The sequence below is a fragment of the Pinus tabuliformis genome, chromosome 2_2, assembly GCF_031772625.1.
Source record: "Pinus tabuliformis cultivar Carrire ecotype Pingquan chromosome 2_2, CPIR1, whole genome shotgun sequence".
Taxonomy (NCBI): domain Eukaryota; kingdom Viridiplantae; phylum Streptophyta; class Pinopsida; order Pinales; family Pinaceae; genus Pinus; species Pinus tabuliformis.
Genome location: NC_142300.1, coordinates 1,062,224,432 through 1,062,250,528, shown reverse-complemented (window position 1 = coordinate 1,062,250,528; position 26,097 = coordinate 1,062,224,432). Strand labels below are relative to the sequence as shown.

The 26,097-nt window shown below is 34.3% G+C and overlaps 1 protein-coding gene across 1 annotated transcript; it reads right to left on the bottom strand.

Moving 5' to 3' along the window:
• Positions 1-3,157: 3,157 nt before the first annotated feature.
• Positions 3,158-4,861, bottom strand: LOC149197054 (putative UPF0481 protein At3g02645). Its single transcript, XM_089408540.1, has one exon. The coding sequence runs from the start codon at positions 4,859-4,861 to the stop codon at positions 3,158-3,160; it is 1,704 nt and encodes a 567-aa protein (XP_089264666.1).
• Positions 4,862-26,097: the final 21,236 nt, after the last annotated feature.

Sequence of the window (26,097 nt, the reverse complement as noted above, 5' to 3'; positions counted from 1 at the left end):
TTCATAATCCCCCTCTTGGGAAGAGGCATCAACCTCCCTTTCACGTCAAGAGTTCAAAACTATTATCCCTGTTTGGATGAGGCTTTTTTGTTTTTATAAATATGATTTATATTATATAAATATAAAATTTAAATAAGATATTAAGAATTATGGTGCAGTAGGTTGAATTTTTTATTATAATTTATATTATATAAACAATTTTTTTTAGAAGATTGTATATCTCACCTAAATTTATCAAAGAAACTAAAATATCTATATTTTTTAATGTTTTTTTATAGAGAAAAACTAAAATATTTTTGGTATTGGTGACTTGCATAAAAAAATGTTGCAATCACAAGTGTATAATGATATTAATGTGTTTCTACAAAAGTTTTCACAAGTGATTCAAAAAATATCAATAAAAATTAAGAATACTAAATAAACATAGCTAAAATTAAGAATACTAAATAAACATAACTATAGAATGTCAATAGTATTTGAAATATAGATATATATATATAGAATGCTAATAGTATTTGAAATATAGAGATATATAGCATGCTAATAGTATTTGAAATATTGAGATATATCATTATACATGTTTAATAATTATTATAGTTAATAAAGTACAAATCACTTAAATAATTATAAAGAAAAAGAATATCTTGGTATATAAAAATTATTGTGTATATTATTATTATATACAAAGTTACATATTTATATACCAATTGGAAATGCAATTGGTGCCCAGAAACAGAGGAATATGCCAGAACCACCTATGCACGCATTTGTGTGGAAATGGACTTCAGCATCAGATTCCCAGCTGAAATAAACCTAACAAGTAGAGACTATGTGTGGAACCAGAAAATCGATTATGAGAGTGTCCTCTTCAGATGTCGATCCCGCTTTGATACAAGTCATCTAGCCAAAAATTGCCCAAAAGCCTCCGAGAAAAATGCTAGAAAAAATCACCACAGATCTACATGGTGGGAAGGAGCACAAAAAGAACACTACACTGTCATCAAAGAAGAATACTCTCGAGAAAACTCTAAATTACAAGAAATCGGGCAAGAAAGAAACAACTCTGAAAACAAGCAGGGGAAAAGCCCTGCCCAACTCGACAACCCATCAAGCATCAGCAGTTATGAGGATTCGAATACCCCACAAAATAAATCTTCATTTAACAGCGAAGCAGATCTCCTAGACCAAACTTCTTCTCTAACTATCTTCAAAAGGACACCAATGTCCGAAGAACCAGAAGAGATGAAGGAGACGCAAGATAAAGGAAGTTGGAAGACCGTAGAGAAGAAAAAAGAAAGCTACAACACCAATCTCACCAAGAAAGGCGAGGACCCAGTCAATTAAAACTAAGAAAATTATAGGTCCGATAGACCAATTCGGTCTCACTGGACGTTAACCACCACCACCACCACCATCATCATCATCATAATAAAGTAGTTTTCAAGATAAATTAACTATTTCAGCTAGACAATATTAACTAATTAGTAATATTCTAATCAAACATCACATAAAGATTATAATAACCAATACATGTTTAGATGAGGAATACCACCTCTTAAAAACAAACCAACACATTTTATGATGAATAATTTCATATTTTCAACACTCTTTTAGGGAGTACTTGAGTTTTTATCAATTTCTTTATCCATTTTAAATTTTGTATATTGACCTCCATCACAACCATCTATATTAAGTTGTACTTCCACTTGATTCCTTCAAAATACACTTACGTTAAACTACTCAATCAATTTCATATTTGTAATTACTAAACTACTAGCCATTCTATTCACATACTCCGTCTACCTAAATACATTACCCACAATTATACTCAATCAATTCAATCAATTTCATATATGTAATAACTAAACTACTACCCATTCTGCATCTATCTAGATACGTTGCCCACAGTCCATTGTACTCCTCGATTTTATAAAGAAGGAATCTACAGGTTAAATTTACCGAAGTTCATATTACAACATGAACTCACATAACCTCAATATGGTTTTGAATATTCATCAGCATTTATTTATTTTAATAATATAATTTCCACTAATACCTCAATTAATTGATCCATTTTCATATGGTTTTGAATATTCATCAACATTTATTTATTTTACTCATTTAATTACCACCAATACATCAATTAATTCATCCATATTTCTTTCTGTATATGTAATCATTGCGACAAAAAGGAACCATACATTAATGAGATAAGTTAGTAACTGAGGAAAAAGAAAGGACAAGCTCAATGAATCTCACTGCGAGAGCTTTCATCTCTCTCTTTCTTACCAAGTTACTTATCGATTTCGGTTCACAGGCATCGGTGACATGAGAATAGACGCAGGGAATCAGACTCGTGTTTCAGTATGCGAGACATCCAAAGATCAGAAATGTCGGTGATCTATTTTAAACTTTTAAATCCAATGAGACCACTACACGTTGCAAAACACATTCGCTGCACCTTGACTGTGCATGGTTGCCCACATGATATAATGTTATATTTCCAGCTACGAAGCAAAACTACTTAGATTCCAGCTTCTTATTAGCTATCCTACCCAGGCACTTTCCTGTTAGTAGGCTACTTAGAATAACGGAAGAATCCACAACAAATTTGCAATAAGATATTTAGATATTTTCATCGGACTTAACAAAAATATATCCACATACTGATATTACTCTAAATTTTACATGTCTAGGTGGTTACATTTCTCCCATAAAATTTGCAATAAAGTTATATAATTCAATATACAATATTTCATATATATACAATAAGTAAGGCTTTGAGATCAATTAACTATCTTAATTTGATACCTTATATAGTTGAAATATATCTCAACCACACCTAAAATTGAAAAAATTAAAATAAATTTTCAACCACATTTAAAACTAGAAACTAATTGACAACCTCCTACCCAAGCATTTCATTTCACATAGAAATTACACTAACACATCACTTAATATCTACCAGACAAAGCTAATAGAAGTTAATATCTCCCATACAAAACTCCCTCTCCGATCCAATACTCGGTACACATCACTTAAACCAACTAAACTGTGAGGCAACATCATCCAAAGTTCAATCCTGGCTATTACAACCGAGTACACATCATTTACAATTTTTTTGGATGGTAAAAGAGAGGGGAGGGGAGGAGAGAGTCTACTTGTTATATGTCGATATAATTGTGAAGATCGTTTGCAGCACGGTGAGCAAAAGTATGACAATTGCGGCCGTCAAAGCTAAAGCATTCCACGGCGATGAAAAATGATCCTGCACAAGCTTTCCAATCTGGACTTTCATTTCATTATTGTAGTGCGCATTCACCTTTTCTGTCAGGTTGTCGAAGACGTCTTTCCTACTCACGGTGATTTTCTTACCTAGACCGCGGAAAAGGTCGGCAACCTCCTTGTCACTCCCCAGCCAGTTTTTAAGGACGCCCATTCTTCTCATCAAGGCCACGTCTTGTTCCCTGTCGATCAAGCCGTTCATGAGAGCCGCGTAAGAACTCACGTAATTTATTTTAGATGGCTTGCACATCTCATAAGCGATCAAGTTACGGAATACTCTCTCTGTGCGATCCATGATAGAGATCGGAGGAAGAAAAATTGTGGCGCTGTTCTCGTCAAACTTAATCCGCTTGATGCAGCCTCCCTCGAGTGCTGAAAATTTGATCCCAGCATTTCCTAATTCTACTGCGTGAGGGATTCTTTCGGTGTCATTCCCTTCTTTGCTTTTGCCTTGGAGCATTCTAATGCACAGGCTACTGCAGCAGTCAATGGGGATGCTACACTTACCTTCATCTACACGTTCACCATCATTGAAAGGTGGAGATGCAATTGCGGCGTGCAAGAAATCCAAAAGATGATGAGGATGACAGGACCATTGCTTTATATCAATTTTTTTATTGTCGAAGGGGTTGAACCAATCCAACATAACTTTCATCAACAAATGCAAAAGCATCTTGCCATCAACCGCCGAGTTGAGCTCCAATTGTAGTAGCTTTAGGAGAACGATGAAAGGTATTTGATTTTCCAGCATCAAAATATCCTTCACTACATCTTTTGCAGCATAGTCAAGCTTATTTTCCCCAAAAATAGGGTCATAGCACTCTGCTCTGGAGACTTTGTCCCCAGTGAGAGTTCTTAATACTTCTAGAAGGAAGCAACCGTCCAAACATAGCATCCTAGCTAAGGTCTTTCCATCGCAATCGATGTTTTCTTCGTAGATGTCCCTGATTTCCTTCTCCAGCTTCAGGATCTCCTCCATTGCACGATTGGCGAAATGCATATCATTTGGATCAACTAGCAGGTTATTGTTATACACATTGAATCTCTTCATCATTCTACGAAGGGCTCTTCCTTTGTGATGGCCCATTGAAGGAACCTCTGCACTTCCGTGATTATATGGACCCAACGAAACTCTTAGAGGGACATATGCTTCCCTTTTTGTGTCTTTCAGGAACTTGGGAACCCTGAATATTGACACATCTGACGGCCGTCTGTCACGAAGATGGGGACAATGGGGATCCTCTTGGATATAATGAGTCCATTCCGTTTCGGTGATCCATCGATTTCGCGGTTCTCTACCGTTGGCTAATTGTATCAGTTGCTTCTGCTGTTCTTCATCACTGTTGGAATTAAATTCGGTCTGCCCTGCAGCGCACGGTGGAATCCTGCATCCTCGCGGTTCATTACCGTTACGCAACTCTGTCGGTTGCCCCAGCTGAGACATCGGTCCATCGTCGTTCTCGGAATGAATCTCGGCATCTGGATTTCCATGGTGGAGCGACGTCTGTTTATGATCACAGTCGAAGCGATTATTGGCTTCCAAGTCTTCAACCGCTTGCCTTGCATCGCCAGACATTTTATCAAAACAATTGCAGTGTAGAGATTACTTTGTCTCTCTCTTCTTATTTCCTCAACGCCTTACTTGCATTACAAACTCAAATAAACAAGTATCAATCATCGCAGTTGTGAGGAAGCAAAGAATACATCACACACAGCAGCCAAAACATGAGTCTGGAGGGGCCAAAAATACATAGGAGAAACCAAATAGCAGAATGGGATGAAAGTGCACAACAGAAATCATGAGCCAGAAAGAAAGCAGTAATGACAAAGTCGTAAAGACACCTTCAACCATAAATAGATTCTGATCCTACAGAATGGTTCCGTACGGAACGTACTCCAAAACACTTAAAAAGAGTAATAGATAATTGTAAACGTTTCCTTTTTTAATATTGAGGTTTTGGATTTTTTTAATTTATAATGTTGTCTGGAAAGACAGAGAAAGAGATTTTTTTACAAGAATTGTCATTTTTTGTTAATGTATTATATAAATTTGTTGATTACACTGAATTTAGTGAGAAGTATAGAATTGTCATCTTTTTATTAATTATACAAAATTTGATACAATGAATTTAGTGAAAAATATTTAACTTTTTCTACTAAAAATTCACTCAACATAATTTTAACATACAACCACAAAGTAAATTAGACTTTAGCCAAAAAAAAACTCTACAACTATTCATACTGAAATAATTAGCTATCTTAACATTTTTCCTTTTATATTTGTTATAAAAATTATAATTTGATTACCATAATTAAACTATACATGTAAAAAAAAAAATTATGCTTTTAAATATTTTCAAAGTATTAAAATTATATAAATTTTACAACTAAACTATGTTCTTAAAATTTTAAATAAAATTAATTAAATATTTATTCAAATAAAAAATCTAAACTACATTTTTTTAATATACAACTGAAAAATGCTTAGTAATGAAGTCAAGAATCCAATTGAGAATTCTGGAAAGCCAACTGCTCTTGTGGACAACCACCCTTCTGACTGGATAACGATAGTTATAATGAAATCAATTGGTAGCACGAAGAACGCCTCTCAACTTGCGATTGTGGACAACTACCCTTGTGACTGGATAACGATACCTATGGATCAAATTAATTTTTAGTAGGAAGAACGCCTCTCATCCTGCTAGTGTGGACAACGAGCCTTCCGACTGGATAACGATATGTTTGGATGAAATTAATTAGTGGTACAGAGATTAACGCCCCTCATGTTCTATTGTGAGAACTATACTTCTGACTGGATAACGATACGTATATATGAAATTAATTGGTAGTATAGAGAACAACGAACGATAACGATACGTTTGGATCAAATTATTTGTTAATATAAAGAACGCCTTTCGTCGTGCTATTGTGGACAACGACCCTCTTGACTAGGGAACTATAGTCATGGATGAAATTAATTGTTAGTATTGAGAAAGCCTCTTATCAATTGCTAAGTAAATAAATGAAAGTAACACTTAAATGAATGAGGATAATATCTTGTTTGAAGATAAGAAAAGTTTGTTGGGATGGTCTATGGATAATTAATAGAGGAGACTTTTATTTATAATGAATAAGATATTTAAATAATATATTTAAATTAATATTTTTAATAATTAAGTAAATTAGCATATAGTCAATGTAGGAGAAAATGAATGAAAGTAACATTTAAATGAATTAGTATAATATTTTGTTTGAAGATAAGAAAAGTTTGTTGGGATGGTTTATGGATAACTAATAGATAGAGGAAGAGTTTATTTATAATGAATAAGATATGTAAATAATGTATTTAAATTATTATTTTTAAATGGTTAAGTATTGTTATAGTTGATTTTGAAATATATATAAAGGATTTCTCGTATTTCAATGTAATATATGTTCTGGTTAAACACAACTATAGTTATGTGTTGTTGTTTTTATGAGGGAATATGGGCGAGGGATGAGTGTAGGTCTCTCTAATGTACATGTGACCATAAAAGATTTTACATGTTGATCATTTATTGAAAGTAATTTTCCAACAAAATAATGATGATTTGATCACAGATTACTTAAAATCAATGATGTTTGATCAATTTCAAATAAATAAATAAAGTGACTTTTATCAATTTTCCATCTCATTTTTCTACATTCTATTAGTTTGAGATCTAGCAATAGATTGTTGGCTTAAGGATAAAGAGGCTATGAAGATACTTTGTTAACAACATCAATGAACGCTATTTCTTACCAAATATGTAGTGTCTATTTTGTTTCCATGTGATCTACCCTTAGCTACAGGTTGTCTCCTCAAAACATGAAGTTTTCTCCTCATGCCACTAACTACCTCAAACTATAAAATGCTTAGCTACAGTTCACACATGTACAATTGGACTCCATCTTAGTTTGGGTGTAGCGTTAATAGCTAGATAAACAATCTAAAGTGCTTGTCCATTCCTTTTCTACATGTTTCATTACTATTGATGCCATTGTCTTAATAAATATGTCCCTCCCCACTAGAGGTTGTGAGTTATCTCTATCTTTGGTTTAATTCTTGTAGGTTAGTTTTGATTCTTTTTGGCTCTTGTTGGCCCACTTAGAGGGAAGACCTAGGTTTGGAGTAAATTGGCCAACAAAATCCATCAAACTCTGGCCCTTTCCAAATCACCCGCGAACATGTGAACTCTCACTCAAGGGATCTACGAGGGACTACATGAACCTAGACAATTCTACAATGATGAAGGCAATGTAGGTTCTACACTTGTCATGAGTCCTTATCCAATACTTCGTTATTAAAGACATAAAATTTAAATATACCCCTATTATATGCATTAAATCCATTAATATGCTCAATGGAACTATGACACAAAGAAAATTCAATATGTGTTTAACATAATCCAAAAAAAAACAATTCAACACAGACACAAAGATTATTCCAACACAGATCTTTATCATTACTATGAATTCCACATTACCTTCCAACTGTCACAACTCACTAGCCTAATAGATCTATTAATACATTGTGAAACATCAACCACACCAAAATAAATAAGTATCTTTGTCTAAGCACCGCATCTATGTGTCCATATCTCTATATCTATGCTTAATCATAAAACACTTCACCCTCTATTACATCCCAACTTTATCAATTTATGGTTTTAAATTGTGGTGAAAAGTCGACAAGAAATCCTATTTTACTATGGGAAATAACCATTACCATGGGAAAATAACCACAACTTAGGTTAACCATAACCATAACGAATTTCCCTCTTTCCTGATTTCTGTTGGCTAATCCATAACCAACATTTCCTTTGCATTGCCCTTTTGTGCGGTTCCCAAAATACTTCCTCAAAATGATGCTCTAACAAGCCCATAACACTCACCTTTGGCTCGTCTCAAGCCACTCAATCTGCTTGTCAAATTACTGAGCGCATTGTTTCCTTTGTCTTTACAATGAGTGCCTCCAATTTTAGGTTGACTATAGTGACTTTTATTGCGATGTCCTCTAGTTGTCCAAAAATCTGATCTGCTAGGTTAGCTATCATGGTGATGTTAAATTTTTCTACATTGTCCTATATTTCTTGCTTGGCCATTTGATGCATAGCCCCAATCACCACAATCACTGTGAATGGATCTTCCTCTATGATCTTAAACTTGTTTGATAATTATTGCTAGAAATTCTCATATTATTCAGGTGTTTCACTAGCTACGTTTTTTCTTTCATGGCATTTTGGTTCTCATTAGGTTGTAGGGTGCTCGAACCGTGGATATTTTGAGATTTTTCCTACACATTCTAGATATTTTGTATTATGTTCTTCAATTCTACACTCTCCATCAATGTTGTCCACAACAGCAACCCTTTCTCATTCAATGTTTGGCACTATTCATCCAATCTTTTGAGTTTCTCAATATTCATTGTGATTGTTAGTTCTTCCACTCGATGCCCCTTTTATTCTACCATAGTGGTGGGATTTGTCTATGACCCCATCTCAATAGTCATTTCCTCAAGGTCCTCTATGGCCTCTCTAATATTTTTTATTTTCTTGATGTCAATTATTCCATAGTTCAAATGCATCTACAAAATTATCTCTTAGAAACAATTAACTTAGATAATCTCTAAATGTCACATGCAATTTCTTCATTACATCTACCAATGATCAAGTTTAGATTCAAAAATGTCCACCTTAGTATAACACTGTCAACTAATCAGTTAGTACCAGCACTTTTACTACGCACAAAGGTCATATGCAGAGTCAATCATAAGTAGGCTAACTTCTAAAACATAAGCACAGATAAGTCCACTTATGTATAGTTACTACAAGCAACTTATTTAGCCATTCTCATGCTTACAGATTACACCACGTTTACACATATGAGCTAACACTTTAACCACATAAAAATTTCAAGAGTAACCATACACCATTTTCCATGCAAGTCATAACTGACCACAATGGTGGAGAACATCAGTAAATCTACTCATGTATAAGCATTGCATACAATTCATTTAGTCCTTCTTATGGCGAGGAAATTTGAGAAAACCTTCTCTTAGACAACTGAAATTATAACAGAGAAGGGAAGAAAACAACATACAGACATTCCACGCATCATGACATCAACTAAAAAATCACTTGGAGATCGGAGCAGCACCACCCAACCATGAATCACCTCTGATTCCCCCAAGTCGAGGTTCTTGTCATGGATCAACTACCCCAATTGATCGATGCAATGGGTATTTAATTCCCTCTTTCATGATTTAGTTTCCATTAGTGGTGTCCCTCTTTTATGGATTTTTCCATTTGCCTAGGTATTTTTTTTGGAAAAGCTCATCTTTATCTCCCACGAGGCTTTTCCTCATAAAAGATTGCCTTTATCTCCCGCAAATATTTTATGTTTTTTCCTTGATGGATGTTTATCTCCAATCCATCTGATGGATATTTATCTCCAATCCATCCAAGCTTATCTAGAATCACATCTAGAAGCTTTATCATGAAAGATTTATCTCTATCCCATTCCTCAATGGGATTTGGCAAGAATCTCATCTCTTGGTGTCTCACTTTTCCAAGTGATTCATTTATTAATTTATTTAATAATATTTTTGCTTTCCATATTACATATCACACCTAGCTTTCCTCAACTTAGGTTTACAATAGTTAACACAAAAAGGAGGGGTGTTCCATACTCCCCCCCCTTACACTTTACACTGCCCTCGGTGTATTACGACATCATGTCCTCGTTCATAGGTAGATGGTTTTTGAATCCACAACTCTTATGGCCTTTCCATCTAATGCAAATATTCTGATGTATATCGATTACAAGGAGTGCTCCCAACACATCTCTTTCCATACCTACCTGTAACATTGTTTTTAATAATTTGTAAGAAAGTTTAGATGCATAAATGTAACTTCATAAGTTTTTTCTCAATATTACTTAAATATTTATGGCTTATATTACCCATTATTAATTTTATTCAAAGAATGCATGTTCTCCCTCTGCATTCTTCCAAGTCTTTGTGTTGTTGTCGAACACTTGCTTCCTACAGTTTATTTTCATACAATAAGTCAGCTCACATATGCATAAAACATTATAACAAGTTAGCTCATATACCATCATAACTACATATACTCATCATAATCGTATGTATGCCAAACTACATTTAACCATGGTTACTTATCTTTGAACCACTTCTTAGTTTCCTTTTTTTGTGCAACCTCTAGGTCGGTTGCCCTGTCAGACACCCACCCAGTGTCTTTATGTATACATGCACACAAGGTGTATTATACACATAGTTATACATATCATGTTTCAATCATGTAACACATGTAGTCATACGGGTACCGTATGTAGTGCTTGTACATAGTACCATTTGTGCTACTGCCCATCATACCATGCTCATGGCATCACCTGCATGACATAACTTTATCCACATGTTTTCCACTATGTTAGTATCATGCCAAACATTCCTTTATCTATTTCTGGTAAATAGAACAATTGTGCTCAGTTTATAAGGAATTTTCATGAACATGGTTCATTTCTGCAACCAATTGGAATTTTGTATCAGAATGTTCAAATGCCATTATTTAGCAATCATTTTCCTATGTTATGTGGTTGCAACATAATAGTATCATAACAGTCATCCTGCCTACTATCACTCAATCACACCCATAACTCTTAGTTTTGGGTTTTAATATGTCTCTTGTACTAGGTTTGAATAAAAATGAAATACATCATAAAACAAACTATGATATTCTTTCTATCATAGATACTTAAAGTCTCATGCTAACATCAAAATTTTTAGATCATTATGAGTGATAATTCTGCTAAAATCTTTGTTATACCCATATCCATCACGACTTGCATGTGCACCAATTAATGCAGTCATATTAAATTTGAAAGAATTTTTTTTAAGATATTTAGTCTCATATTCAACCCAGCCTTGTCCTTTACATCTCCCATCCCTTAGGATCTTTTAGCATAACTTCATTTCCTTAAGTTATGTTCTTCCTTAAACAATCATACAACTCATAATTTGCTTCCAGGTATAGATAGGATAAAACAAATTATCTCTATATTACATTCATGAGTTGGTATTTTATTTAGGCTTTGCCCTTTCATGGCAACCATACAGTTAGGTTGATCATGTCATCTATCAACCACTTATTGCTTACTTAATTAATTGATTTTGAATTTATTTTAAATAAAGTTTTTCCAAGGAGTTTCCCCTCCCCATACCATACTAACCATGTTATTTTCCCACTTTAACACTGCTTTACGTAACACACCTAAGTACTTTTTGGTACCCATATACCAGAGATGCTCCTTCCTAGAGCATCATCTTACCATCAATATAAATCACAACAATTTTGCGGATTGTTCTAGATGATGTGAGTATTAGGTTAGACAATACCTTCATGAATTTATATCATTGTCATTCTCAAAGAAAAAATATTATTTATCTAACCTTGATCACATTCTAATAGCCATATGCATCATCGCATAGCATCAATTATTCATGACATATGTGTATATTTAACCATACTTAAAAAAAATTTAACAACATCAATTTAAATACACTTATTCATTATGGCGCATAGCCTACAACAACAACTTAGTTATAATATTTTCCACATGACAGTAAGGATTAATATCCTTCATTTTCCTTATCCATTCCGACTATTAAACATAGTCATAAGTTATTCATGCATACTTTTCATATTTATCATTGGCACATAACATCCCATGCAGGTATGCTAAAAAGAATATAACCTCAAATATAGTTCAAGTAACTCAAATCCCATACATAGACGAAAAGGTCAAGTTTGTTTAACATGCTATGAATATTTATAAGAATCACTATTCAAAACTTAATTTATTCTTTTTTTGATAACCTATAGTAATAGAAAGAAATTTTAAATTCCTCATTTATGAGGAACCTCCATAAAAATACTTATTAGCATGTTAGTTCATGTTCTGCTACTGCCGCCACCTTGCAGTACTACACCCATCTCATGGAGTACAAGTCTCTGCTTAGTTTATTTTATTCTTTTTACTTCTTATAAGAAGTACTTTTGTCATGTCTCAATTCCTTTTCCAAATTGGAAGGGTTCATATTGGTTAGATATTACCCCCAAAACCTTGTCTATATCAGATATATACATTAAGGTATGATCTTAAGTTGCAAAGTTTTACACGGTCAAGAAGGTACTTACAAACTTAACAATTTTTTTCTATCATCAATCAAGAAGCATTAGAACTTGCTTCTTATTAATTACCATGGTTTATATATATTGTTGTGCCCAAGGACACTTATAAGTAAAAGTATGCATATCCCATGCATAGGTCATGGTATATAATAACATGTTAAAATTAGGTTCCCCTTAATCATCTTTTCGAAGAACAAATCATACTTCAAAATGCATTGCGTATAGATGCATTAACCAAAGGATTACATTGAAAAGAAATTATGTCATTTGATAATATTATACTATAACATGCTCTTTATAATCTTAACATTATTTGTGGGAATCTTTACCTTTGCATAACACCTTACTAATGTTTAACATTTCCTCTTTTATATAATCATCCTTTTAGGTATTAGGTGGGATTTTATTTAGCCAAGTCCCTACCTAATTGTATCATTGATATTTTCCTTTTATTAAAATAACATGATGACCATGTTACCAATCATTATTTAAAAAATTACCTATCAATTGCTTTCGTTCCAGCATAGATTTCCAGCTACCCTTAACTTTATCAGCAACTGTAATGAATTTACTTGTTTCTCATTGCCAGATATACCAACTGTGGTGATAAAATGGATCTCTTAACCTAACCATTTTAATAAGCTTGGGGGCAGAGGAATTTTCTGATAACAACTATTTCATCGAAAGCAAATACCGATGCATCAATACATTGATGAGTGAAAGTTATCGAAAGGGATGAACGATTTACTCGTTGTGGCTTGCAAATTCATGAATCCTGCTGGTTTCAGAAGAATGATACCAATGACTTCAACATCATAGAGAAAAAAAAAACTCAAATGCATTGCTGAGAAATTGGTTCTTGTGTTTTCGGCATCTATAGTTTTGAATGCGCTTCATCAAAACCCTTTTTTCTCATTTCCACTACTTTTTGCAGCTAAAAGGTAGCAGAAAATATACAAAGACCAATGACTCTCATTTATCGTAATTATCGAAATTACAATTATGTGTACATTACATTATTGAAATTACAATTATAAGTTTAAAATTTAATACTTTAAACATGTTAAATTGGACATGACATAGCATAAGCTATTGTTGCTAGACAAGGTGGTCGCAATCATAAGTTTCAAAACACTTTCTTATTGTTGATAATCACTTTTGGCTACCATAATTTTTTTTTGACCACTGTATGCCACAACTTAGAATATTGCGTCACATTTGTTGATCAATAGCATTGGCCTTCGCCAAAATATAAAGACAATTGATAATAATGTGATCAGAGTGTCAAAAAGCTTTCAATAGTTTAAGGCTTGAATCTCACCCAATACAAATCTAGGAATCCCTCTCGTGATGTAAGGGAAACTACCTTCTCTCCATGAAGAAAGATGAGGCATATCAGAGAAGTTACAATTCATGTACCTAACATCCTCAATAATCAAGGTGATCACATGACTAAGTAATTTAAAACATGATCCTGACTGACTGTGTGGTTACGACCTAAATTAAACTCCTTCTTAGAGCCTACCCGGGAATCCATGACAATACACGGGTATATTACACAAAAATAAAACAATAATACAACCATGGATTCTCTTTATTAAACAAGTTATGCCCAAATATGATGATATATGCCAATTACATCAATGTCGATAAGCAACAAATACAATGCCCACAAGCTCTCTCAGTCCACATCATCAATATCACACAAATACATACTATGTCATTTTCAAACATCTACGCCAAATGGTCCAACACACAAAGTAACTATACATTCTTCTATTCTTGTTTTTCCTACTTAACCAAGTTCGCAAACCGATCGAAGAAGTACCCATTAAATTTTAAAATGCAAACCTGCTTCCCCAATTACTCCTTTTTTTCATAATTTTCTTATGAATCGACTTGATGAGCATAGATTTGAGACAAATTTAACACTTCGATGGATTTATTGCGCATTCCAGAACATACAGAGAATGAAACACAGAGACCCCTTAGCTTATCTTAATGTACAAACCCTGAAGCATCTTAAAGCATGCTCAATTCGTATATAGTGTAAAATACACATGGATACTTTAATATTCAACATATTATAAGGGATTGATAAGAGTGGGTAGGTTTTTAATCAAATAGAACCTTTGAAGCTTAATGAGTATTAGAATTTCTCCAAAGCTGGATCAACCAAAATCTCAATGGATGTCGATAGTTGCTTCAAGGCTACTTTTGGGGCCCAAATCATTAGGTCCGATGATCGAACCCTCTAATAGATTAGAAAAACTACAATTTCGTGAAACACTTGAGGGTACCTAGATTTTCAACGAGCGGACGACTCGTGGTTGCAGAGAGGGAAATTTTTCACTGGGTTAGATGAATATCACACTGATTTAATGATAAGACTACACAACAGAGAAGAGAAAGATAATGAAACAATAAATATTTATTTATACTATCTCATGAATGATGATTTATCATCGTGATTGACTTTTTTTTTAAAAGTAGACACAGCACAACTGTACACAGTAATTCAGGAGGCCAGAGTTATGGAGTGCCAAACAGTGGTACATTTACTCCCAAGGGAAGCACACACCAATGATGACTCATCATCAACACCATTAGGTTTAGAACTCATGCTATTTACAGACTGAGCTTTCTCACTAATTTATAATTAGTCTCCACACCTTGGAAGATAGAGTACTTGGTGAAAGGTGGGGACAAACGTTATCCTCTTTGCATGTTCATGACTATTCTTATCACCTGGATAGTGATTAATCTGACTAAGGATAATTGTTATCTCGACATAGTGTCTCCAATTCAACAAATTGATAAAGGAAACAACGAGCTTTGGCTTTTTCGTGCGACCTTCTATGCTTCTAGCGAACAATTGAATAAGGAAATAATGACTACAACTTTTTCCTTGCGATATTTCGTGGACAGTGTCATTAGGTCTACTACCAACTCACATAACTGTGACCTATGATAAGCCATGTGAAAGCAAAAAGAAATAGCAGCCGAGATTTTTTGTGGTGGTTTACTACTATCCTCATTGATGTACCACCTTTTCGACACGTCATATGATAATCTCTATCCAAATCACAATAATAATGCCTCAGATGAGATTATCCACTCCTCCATTTTGTTTTTGATCCATTCCACACTTTTTGTAACTCTTACCTGCACGTAACTACCTACACTGCAGTGGAACAACAACAATTGAGATTTTGTGTTATGATTTACGTCTATCCTTATCATTCCCTTGATGATTCGTATTCTCTCAGTGTTTCGTATTCTAGATTTTTTCCTTCATGGGAAGGAAAAGTAAATTTGACCACTTCCGAAAGGAATGTTTGGATGACATGGGGGTGCGATGGTTCTTAACTTAGGAAGAAAAACTCTTGTCCTGCAAGCTACGCGTATTTGAGTGACGAGGAAATTCATGGGAAGTGGAACTTGACTGAGAATGAAATCACGATGTTTGGAATCTGGACAGATGGAAACCGAATCGATGCCTAAACGTGATTTCGAAATCCCTCTAAACACCCTTCTTCCCTGTTGATATTCTGCCAAGTGGAAAATTATTCGGATGGCTGGTATATTGACAGTTTCATTGATTGGTGTATGGACTGCTATGAATATGTGCCAATATATATATATATATATATATATATATATATATATATATATATATATATATATATTTATTTATATATATAGACCTGTGTGGTTGTATCTTCCGGATTCATCGCATCTGTTGTTTAAGTGCATCTTTTTTTTTTAAAGACGTTTCGAACCAGCCTCTGTGGTTCATCATCAGGATGAGAATTATTGAAGAAGTCAGAGATGGGATGTGGTGAATAAATAGGTGAAGATAAGGGAGAGTGTAGGACCGACAAGATTTAAATAAGATTGGTTTATTAATTAGGTTTAGGATGAAAATTTTTATTTTTAATTTTTATAAATATTTTATTACTATTATCATTTATCCTTTTAATTATTTGAAATGTGTTTAAATCTTTTTTGGCTTAATCATGATTTCCGTTATGAATGGACTTATTATTTTATTTGTATATAAATGTTTATTTATATTTATTATGTTTTGGCATAATTTGTTTTGTTTATTAAACTAATTACAAGTACTTGATTTAATGTATTAAGATATGTATGTTGATTGATTTAATGTATTAAGATATATATATATATATATATATATATATATATATATATATATATATATATATATTGATTTATTATATATTATGTTTTGATTTAATATATATTGATTTTAATATATATTATGCTTTGTTTTATTATCTTGTGATATATATATATATTGATTTAATATGTATTGTGTATTAAGTTTATTTCTTTATACCTATCTATGTATATTGATTGGTGTTGGTATTAATGTATTAAGATATGTATGTTGATTGATTTAATGTATTAAGATATATATCTATATTTTGATTTATTATATATTATGTTTTGATTTAATATATATTGATTTTAATATATATTATGTTTTGTTTTATTATCTTGTGATATATATATATATTGATTTAATATGTATTGAGTATTAAGTTTATTTCTTTATACCTATATATGTATATTGATTGGTGTTGGTATTAATGTATTAAGATATGTATATATTGATTTATTATGTTATGATATATATGTATATTTTGATTTAATATATCTTATGTTTCGTTTTATTGTATTGTGATGTATATTTATTGATTTAATGTGTATTATGATTTTGTTATAATTACCTACATTGTTTTGAATATGAAAGTTTAGTATATTTCTTTTTATACCTTTTTTATGTATATTGGTTGATTTAATATATTATGATATATATATCTTTATTAATTAAGATATATATATCTTTATTGGTTGATTTAATGTTGTTATGATATATATATCTTTATTATGATCTATATATCTTTATTAATTTAATATTGTTATGATATAAATAGTATTTAATATATATAGAATTTTATTATGGAAATTAAATTAATTTTATTGTGGAAATTAAATTAATTGGATGTGGTGAAGGGTATATTGCATTATGAAGGTAAGGGAAATAGATCAGACACAGGGATGAAAGGGGAAATGGAAACGGGGGACTAGGAAGTGGTGGAATCCTTTATTATTGTGGGAATCCAATTGTTGCTTATCTTCCAACCGTCATCGTGATTTAGGTTATCAGGATGTTTTCGTATTTCAATAGCTTCTCTGAATTTCCTATGGTGGTAATGCTCAATTTTGGCCATGACACAGGAGTTTTCGATGCAAATGTGGTGATTGGTTTTGCTTGAGTGTTCAGCTAAGGCTGAGGTTTTGGATGCACTTAAACAACAGATGCGATGAATCCGGAAGATACAACCACACAGAATACAAATCGTAGAAGTCTCAAATCCATAATATATAGACCTTTCAACACTACGACCGAGGCACTTATGATATCTAATTTTAGACGATTTATACCATCATGTATATAAGTACATCCCAAAATGTACCGCATAGCAATCAATCGATAATTCCTATATGGAAGGTTTATGAATTCTTCAACTTTAATATTGGATAATATCCCCATGTTCTTTGTTTCAAAAAAATTATAACTTTACTTTATATAAGTTAAAACATTTTTCAACATCCAATCACACAATTTAGATGGGAAAGTCCTCATATATATATATATATATATATATATATATATATATATATAAGATACCATTTTAGATGACATCAAAGTGCTTATGAAATGTTGAATTGTCATGCATATGTTAATAATTTCCCAATAAACCCTCTTAGCATTTGGATTCAACCTTAAGGAATTTTAATGACATATTTTAAGATCCAATTTTTTCTTTATGGATCTTGGGATTTTATAATTAAAATCCATCGATGAAACGCTACGGAGGTGCATGGTCCGTAGGCCTCATTGTTTGAACTTGTGCTTTGATACCATTTGTAATGAACCTTCTGAGCCTACCCGGATATTTAGCCCCTAAGCTTTATCAATTTAAAATTTTCTTTTTTTATCGTTGAGATTTCACCACTGTAAATGGTATCATCATCATATAAACACTACTGTACTCATAGACTTATTAATCATAACGTTAAAAGTGCATCCATACTGTGGATTTTTTTATGTTCAATGTCCCAACTTGTATGTCAGACTAGTTACTATGCATACTACGCAATTTCGGAAAGGATTTAATGTTAACATTCCGACTCTTTTATTTTACCCCCAACACATGAAGAATGAAGAGTCTCTTACTGCATGCAACTTATAAAGTTTCGGGGATAACCTACCCCATTATTAATAAGGTTTTTATATTAATTTCTTATGGCTAACTTGCCCATGCATCAGTTTCATAGTCCTTCAGACACAATCAAAATACTAGTAACTCAGCCTTTGTTTCACATGCATGACTAACTGGTCTAGTTTCCATGGATTAATCCTGATGACATGCATGGCATATATAACTTGAATCATTGACTTACATGATTAAATGCATTATTACCTATGCTTCTGCATACTCATATATCTACTGCCCTCAATTATCTTAATATGAATAAAGATGATCCCACCATAGTGTTATTCATCATTAACATAAATGCACAAATATCATCATCCAAGTCCTATTGTGAAATGCAACAATCCCAAAGTAGATGTCAATCATTCCATATTTTAAATGAATCTACAAAATTATATCTTAGACACCATTAACTTAGATAATCTCTAAATGTCACATGCAATTTCTTCATTAAATCTACCAATGATCAAGTTTAGATTCAAAAATTTCCACCTTAGTATAATACTGTCACATAATCAATTAGTACCAGCACTTTTACTACGCACAAAGGTCATGTGCGGAGTTGATCATAAGTAGGCTAACTTATAAAACATAAGCACACATAATTCCACTTATGTATAGTTACCACAAGTAAGTTATTTAACTATTCTCATGCTTACAGATTACGCCACATTTACACATATGAGCTAGCACTTTAACCACATAAAAATGTCAAGAGTAACCATACACCATTTTCCATGCAAGAAATAACTGACCACAATGGTGGATAACATCAATAATTCTACTCATGTATAATCATTCCATACAATTAATTTAGTCCTTCTTATGGCGAGGAAATTTGAGAAAACCTTCTCTTAGACAACTAAAATTATAACAGAGAAGAGAAGAAAACAACGTAGAAACATTCCACGCATCATGAAACCAACTAAAACATCACTTGGAGAGTGGAGCACCACCACCCAACCATGAATCACCTCTGATCCCCCCTCAAGCCGAGGTTCTTGCCATGGATCAACTACCAAAATTGATTGATGCAATGGGTATTTAATACCTTCTTTCATGATTTAGTTTCCATTAGTGATGTCCCACTTTTATGGATTTTTCCATTTTCCTAGGTCTTTTTCTGGAAAAGCTCGTCTTTATCTCCAATCCATCCAAGCTTATGTAGAATCATATCTAGAATATTTATCATGAAAGATTTATATCTATCCCATTCCTCAATGGGATTAGGCAAGAATCTCATCTATTGATGTCTCACTTTTCCAAGTGATTCATTTATTAATTTATTTAATAATATTGTTTCTTTCCATATTACATATCACACCTAGATTTCCTCAGCTTAGGTTTACAATAGTTAACACACAAGGGAGGGGTGTTACAATTATGTACACAACAAATAACACTTGAATCCCTTTGTCTGTTTTTACCAAATACCAGACTCAGTAGTCTCTATGAGGTATCTCAACACATGTTTGGCTGCCTTCCAATATAGTTTTATTGGCTTAACCATTGTTTGAGTAACCTGGTTAGTTGCATAACACATGTATGGTTGTGTGTTCACCTAGTACATGAATGAACCCAAAAGTTGCATGTAAATAGTGGCCTCCACCTCCTCACCGGAAATGGAATCCTCTTTCCTCCAATGTCTTGCTAGAGGAGTGTCCATGGGTTTGCTACTCTCCATGTGGAACTTCTTCGATATCTTGTTGGCATACTTGACCTGAGAGAGAAATAGTTCCCCATCTCCTTTCCATACTTCCAAACTGAGGAAATAATGCATGAGTCCCATGTCCTTCATCTCGAATTCTCTTGCAAGATCCTCTTTGAAATATTTGATCAACTTCTCATCACCGATTAAAATCAAATAATCAACATATAGTACTAAAATCAACAATTTACCTTCAACAAAAATATGGTAAAGGTTTTCATCTGATTAACTTTTGGTGAAGCCCAACCTGGTGAAATAACTGTCAATCTTGGTGTACCAAGCATGGGGTGCTTGTTTCAGTCCATACAATGCTCACTTGAGTCTGCACACATGCAACTCTCTGTCAAAGGTCTCAAATCCTTTTGGTTCAATGTAAGCTTCCTCTTTAATCACTCCATTGAGGAATGTTGTCCTCACATCCATCTAATGGATCTTCCATCCCATCTGCTCTTCAAGTGATAGAATTGATGTGATAGAAGAGTACCTTGCTACTAGCTCAAAGGTCTCCTCATAATCAATTAACTCCACCTGAGAGAACCCCTCGGACACAAATCTAGAATTTTGTCTCTCGATGCTTCCATATGTTGCTTGCTTCACCTAGTATATCCACCTCGAACATACCACTAACTTGTTCTCTGGTCTTGGGACCACTTCCCAAACATTGTTTCTAACAATGGAATCATATTCCTCTACCATGGCATAAACTGATACTTTCTTATACACTTCTTCCTTGAATGAGGATGGTTATGCCTTAACTAGTTTACACACCATAGCCATGTACCAAGTGTATCGATCTAGTGACCTCCTTTGCCTCCGTTGTGATGTGGGTGCTCCCACATTATCTCTAGCATTATGCAATAGTTTGTTAGTTTCCTTGGTGTGATTCGTTCCATATTTGGATGTATTTGCATGAGTGGGTGCTTCCACTCTCTGATGCTCTGCTTGTGGTTGCTCCACAACATCTTGAGGTTCTTCTTTTATAGCGAAAATCTCCCCATATGCATGTAACTGAAGCTCCCTCTCAAGGTAACATCTCATGGCCTTCTCTTCATCGTAATTCACATCTCTACGAATAACTTTCATCTTGTCAGGTGGACGGTACACCCAATAGTTGTGAGGTGTATTAGTGTACCCCACAAATATGCCTAACTCAACTATTGGTTGTAGTGCTTTCCTTGAATCCTTAGAAACATGACAGTACATTGATGAACCAAAGATCCTCAAGTGTACCACATCTAGTTTCTTAACTCTAAAAGCTTCTTCTGGCGTAATCATCTCGAGAATCCAATGAGGACTCTTGTTCTGCACATATACAGTTGTGTTGCATGCTTTAGTCCCCAAGTGAAACATTAGGCCATGATCATGCGACATCACCCGTGCAACTCTCACAATACTTTTGTTCTTCCTCTTAGCCACCCCATTCTCTCATGGGTTACGGGGTGCTATTAACTCTCGTCAAATGCCTTCTTTTGCACATAAGTTCTTGAACTTATTCAAAACATATTCACCGCCATTATTACTCCTAAAATCCTTTAGTTTCCTGTCAGTGTCTTTCTCAAAAAGTACTCTAAATTCACAAAATTTGGAGAATGTCTAGTCTTTGTTCTACATGAAGAAAATCCAACACTTACATGAGAAATCATCTACAAATATGACATAATACCTGTGCTTAGTCGTAGAGGCTATCGAGAAAGGTCCACACATATCTAAGTTAACTCTTTTAAGGATCGCTTGTGCTCTACTCTCCTTACCATGAAAGGTGGCATTGGTGTAATTCCCCAATGTACACCCTTTGCATGTATCTCGCTGATCTAGTGCACCCTTGGGATGTCGTGTAGAAATCTATTACATGATCTTCAAAGCTCCATGATGAAAATGCCCAAGTCTCCTATGCCATAATTCACCAATGTCTCGGCTCTGCACCTTCTCTCATTTCATGCTTAAAGCAACACAATCTTCTACATCCAATTTGTAGAGGTTCTTCACCCAAACCCCAATTCGCTTCACTTGTACCATGGCGATGTGATGAAGGAAAGCCTTTCCTTTTCTAAATATCACATTGTAGCAACAATCGTCCAACATAGCAACTGAAACTAAATTCTTCTTCATACCCATAATATACATGACATCTTTTAATGTGAGAGGAGAACCAGACTCCCTCTGAAATGTAACCATACCAATGTCGTTCATGTTATACCTTCCATCATATCCCATCTAGATGTGTGTCTAGAGGTCCTTCTCCTCCAAGTCACTGAAAAATTATTTGTTTCCTATCATATGGAATGAGACTCCACTATCCAACTACCACACACTACCCATCACTGATATCACCATGCATGCAGTGAGGGTGAAATCCAACTTAAATTGTGAAGCTATAGATTCACCTCCTACTCCTCCTAAGGGCTTCTTGTCGACGTTCTTGTGCAAACACTTCATGGCATAGTCTCCCAGATCATTACAATGAAAACATTCAATATTCAACAAATCTTTCTTCTTGCCCTCCTAACCAAAATCTCCTTTGGATTAGTATTTCTTTCCTTTCCCTTTCTTCGCCTTTCCAGACAAGGCACATTCTCCTCATCCTAAACCTTGGATGAAGTCTCCTCTTTGGTGTTCCACCTAAACTCTTCCTGTACCAGAAGTGACGATAATATTTCCCATTTTGGTAGCTTATCCTTTCCATTAACCAAATCCTAATAGTTTTGCTAGCTCTTGGGAAGGCCTAGAAGCACCAGGTTTACCAGATCATCTTCTACAAAATTAACACCAAAACTCCCAATTTCATCACGACATTTGTTGGCATTATGATTCAAGTGTTGTCCTTGATGGCAACTCACTCAGAGGATGGTACAGGTGCTCAGAGGTTGGTACAGGTGATGGAAACTTAATCAGAAGACAGATCTTAGTACAGCATGCCAAGGAAGTTCATATACGCATGTTCGTTAAGCCCAAGTCGCGTGTACACGCTAGTTGGATTCAGAAAAAGCGCGTGTATGTGGAAAAGTATCTTTGGTCCATGGTGGTTAGTCCTTGGAAGTTGTGCCTATGATTTCGGACCATTGTGTCTCGACGGACGTGTCGATCCCTAGTTTTGAAGTTGATGGTATTATGTTACTATGGTTTTGGCTCTTGGTATTGAGCTAGGCCTAAGACTATATAAGGAGAAGAAGATCATTAGGCAATCTTATCTTTCGACAAGGCTTGAATATCTAAGAGAGAGAGAGATCTGATATGTAGGTTCTGGGTTGCTTGATCTAAGCCAAGGAGAGATCACATCGGTTGATGGAAGACTAGATCTAAGGATAGATCGGGATCTAATGGTTTGAAATGCACTATCATGATATGGTTGATTATGCGTATTTCTAGATCTGCATATTGTCGCAATGCTATGTTCTGGGTCTAACTAATGTCTGGTACAGCTGCAAATTGAGAAAGTTTATTTTTAGATCTGTACGCAGGTTGGCTTCGGTAAAAGCGCGTGTATACGCGGGTTTTGCTCATTGAAGTAGCGTATATCTTTTGAAGCTTGATTTTGGGTTTACAGTGGGGTCTGACTGTTATTGCAGAGTTCTGTAGTCTGCTCTGTGTTCTGGTAACTGGTGATTGACAGGGTTCAGTGGTTCAGTGATTCAAAGTTTGGTTGTTTTATGCTTCAATGATCTGTTGTGGAAATTGAATGAATTGTGGTCTTCAGATTGTAATGTTGTGCTTCAGGAATATCCAAGTCTGAAAATGTATGAAAAGTGATACCTGAAAGAAAGAAGATTGTAGGTCAGCACCTACGTACTAGTATCTTGGCTAGTACAAGAGCAAAGGGGGTTGGAGCTCCCTTCCAAGGAAGTTTGGAGAACGAGAGAAGGTTGTAGCCTTCTGCAGGTTGTAGCCTGCGTACTGGTATAAGGCTGCACCAGTACAAAAGATTGTAAACTGAAGTTTCATATTAAAGAAAGATAGAGACAACTTGCAGCAGGTGGTTTTCACCCACATTGGGTTTCCACCTTATATCTTGGTGTTCATGTGTGTGGCTTTTGATCTGTTCTGTTATACTGCACATGTTTACTGTTAATGTGGTGAATAATGTCCTGATGCACTTAACTGAAGAATAAGCTAACTAAATTGTGAGTTTTCTTCTTATACGCTGTTTTACTTAGTCACAGTAGCGTGTACACGCTGGTTCACTTAACTGAAGTAGCGTATATGTTTCTGAGCATTGAAAAAGTTTGATTGATCTGATAATACTGATTCACCCCCCCTCTCAGTATTATTTCCAACAATTGGTATCAGAGCAGGTCCTTCAGAGAAGCTTGATCGCTTGAAGGTAGATCATTCATCATGAGCAACTACGAGAAAGAAGCATCAATCAGCCACCGGTTTTTGATGGAACAAATTTCAATTATTGGAAGGTAAGAGTTACTGCATATCTTCAATCTCTTGGTACAGAAGTTTGGAACATTGTAGAAACAGGCTATGCTTTTCCTTCAGCTACTCCTACAGATCCAGCTGAGAAAAAGACATATGAAACAAATGCAAAAGCAGTCAGTACTCTATTAGGAAGTATATCCCAAACAGAATTCATGAAGGTCATGCACTTCAAATCAGCAAAAGAGATATGGGACAAAATGATCACTAGCTATGAAGGAGATGAACAGGTAAAGCAAGCTAAACTTCAAACTCTCAGGATTCAATATGAGACTCTCAAGATGTATAATGATGAAAGTGTGGCTAATTATTTTCTTCGGGTAGATGAGATTGTTAATTGTATGAAAAATTTGGGTGAAGAAATAAAAGAGACTATAGTAGTTCAAAAGATTCTAAGATCATTATCCCCCAAGTTTGAATCTAAAGTATCTGCAATAGAAGAAAAGGAAAATCTCAAAGTTCTCACTATGTCTCAGCTACATGGAATTCTAACTGCTTATGAAATGAGAAAGGGAGGTCCATCAGACAGAAGGGAAGCTGCTTTTAAGGCATCAGGAAAAGAAGATTACTATGAGGCAAGCCATGTTCCAGAAGAAGAGGAAGAAGAATCAAATTTTGTCAGAAATCTTCAAAGGGGTGCTGGAAGGTTCAGAGGTAAGCTACCTTTCAAATGCTTTGCTTGTGGAAGAGTAGGTCATTATGCTGCAAAATGTCCTAATAAGGATAAAGGAAAAGAACCTGCTAGATGGAATAAGAAACAAAGTGCAAATAAGAAAAGCTACTACACCCATGAAGATAGTGATGGCTTATCAAACAGTGATGAAGATGAACAAGGTAATAAATATAAGCTATTAATGGCATTTGAAGATGATGATTATGAGGATGCTTTAGATGTGGATAATCTCTATAATGAAATTACTAGACTCAAGAGATGCATAGAAGAAAAGAGTGTGATCATTGATACTTTGCAATTTCAAATTGATGAAAAGGAAAAACATCTTGAAAAACTAGAAGGTGAAATTGTTGGTCTCAGAAAAGAAATTGAGAAAACAAAAGCTATTAATCTTAAGTTTGTCAAAGGATCTGAAACTTTGGATGAGATTATCAATGTGCAGCGGTCTCCTCTAAACAAGACAGGTTTGGG

Coding starts and splice junctions, on each gene's coding strand:
- LOC149197054 (XM_089408540.1), bottom strand. CDS start 4,861: ATGTCTGGCGATGCAAGGCAAGCGGTTGAAGACTTGGAAGCCAATAAT.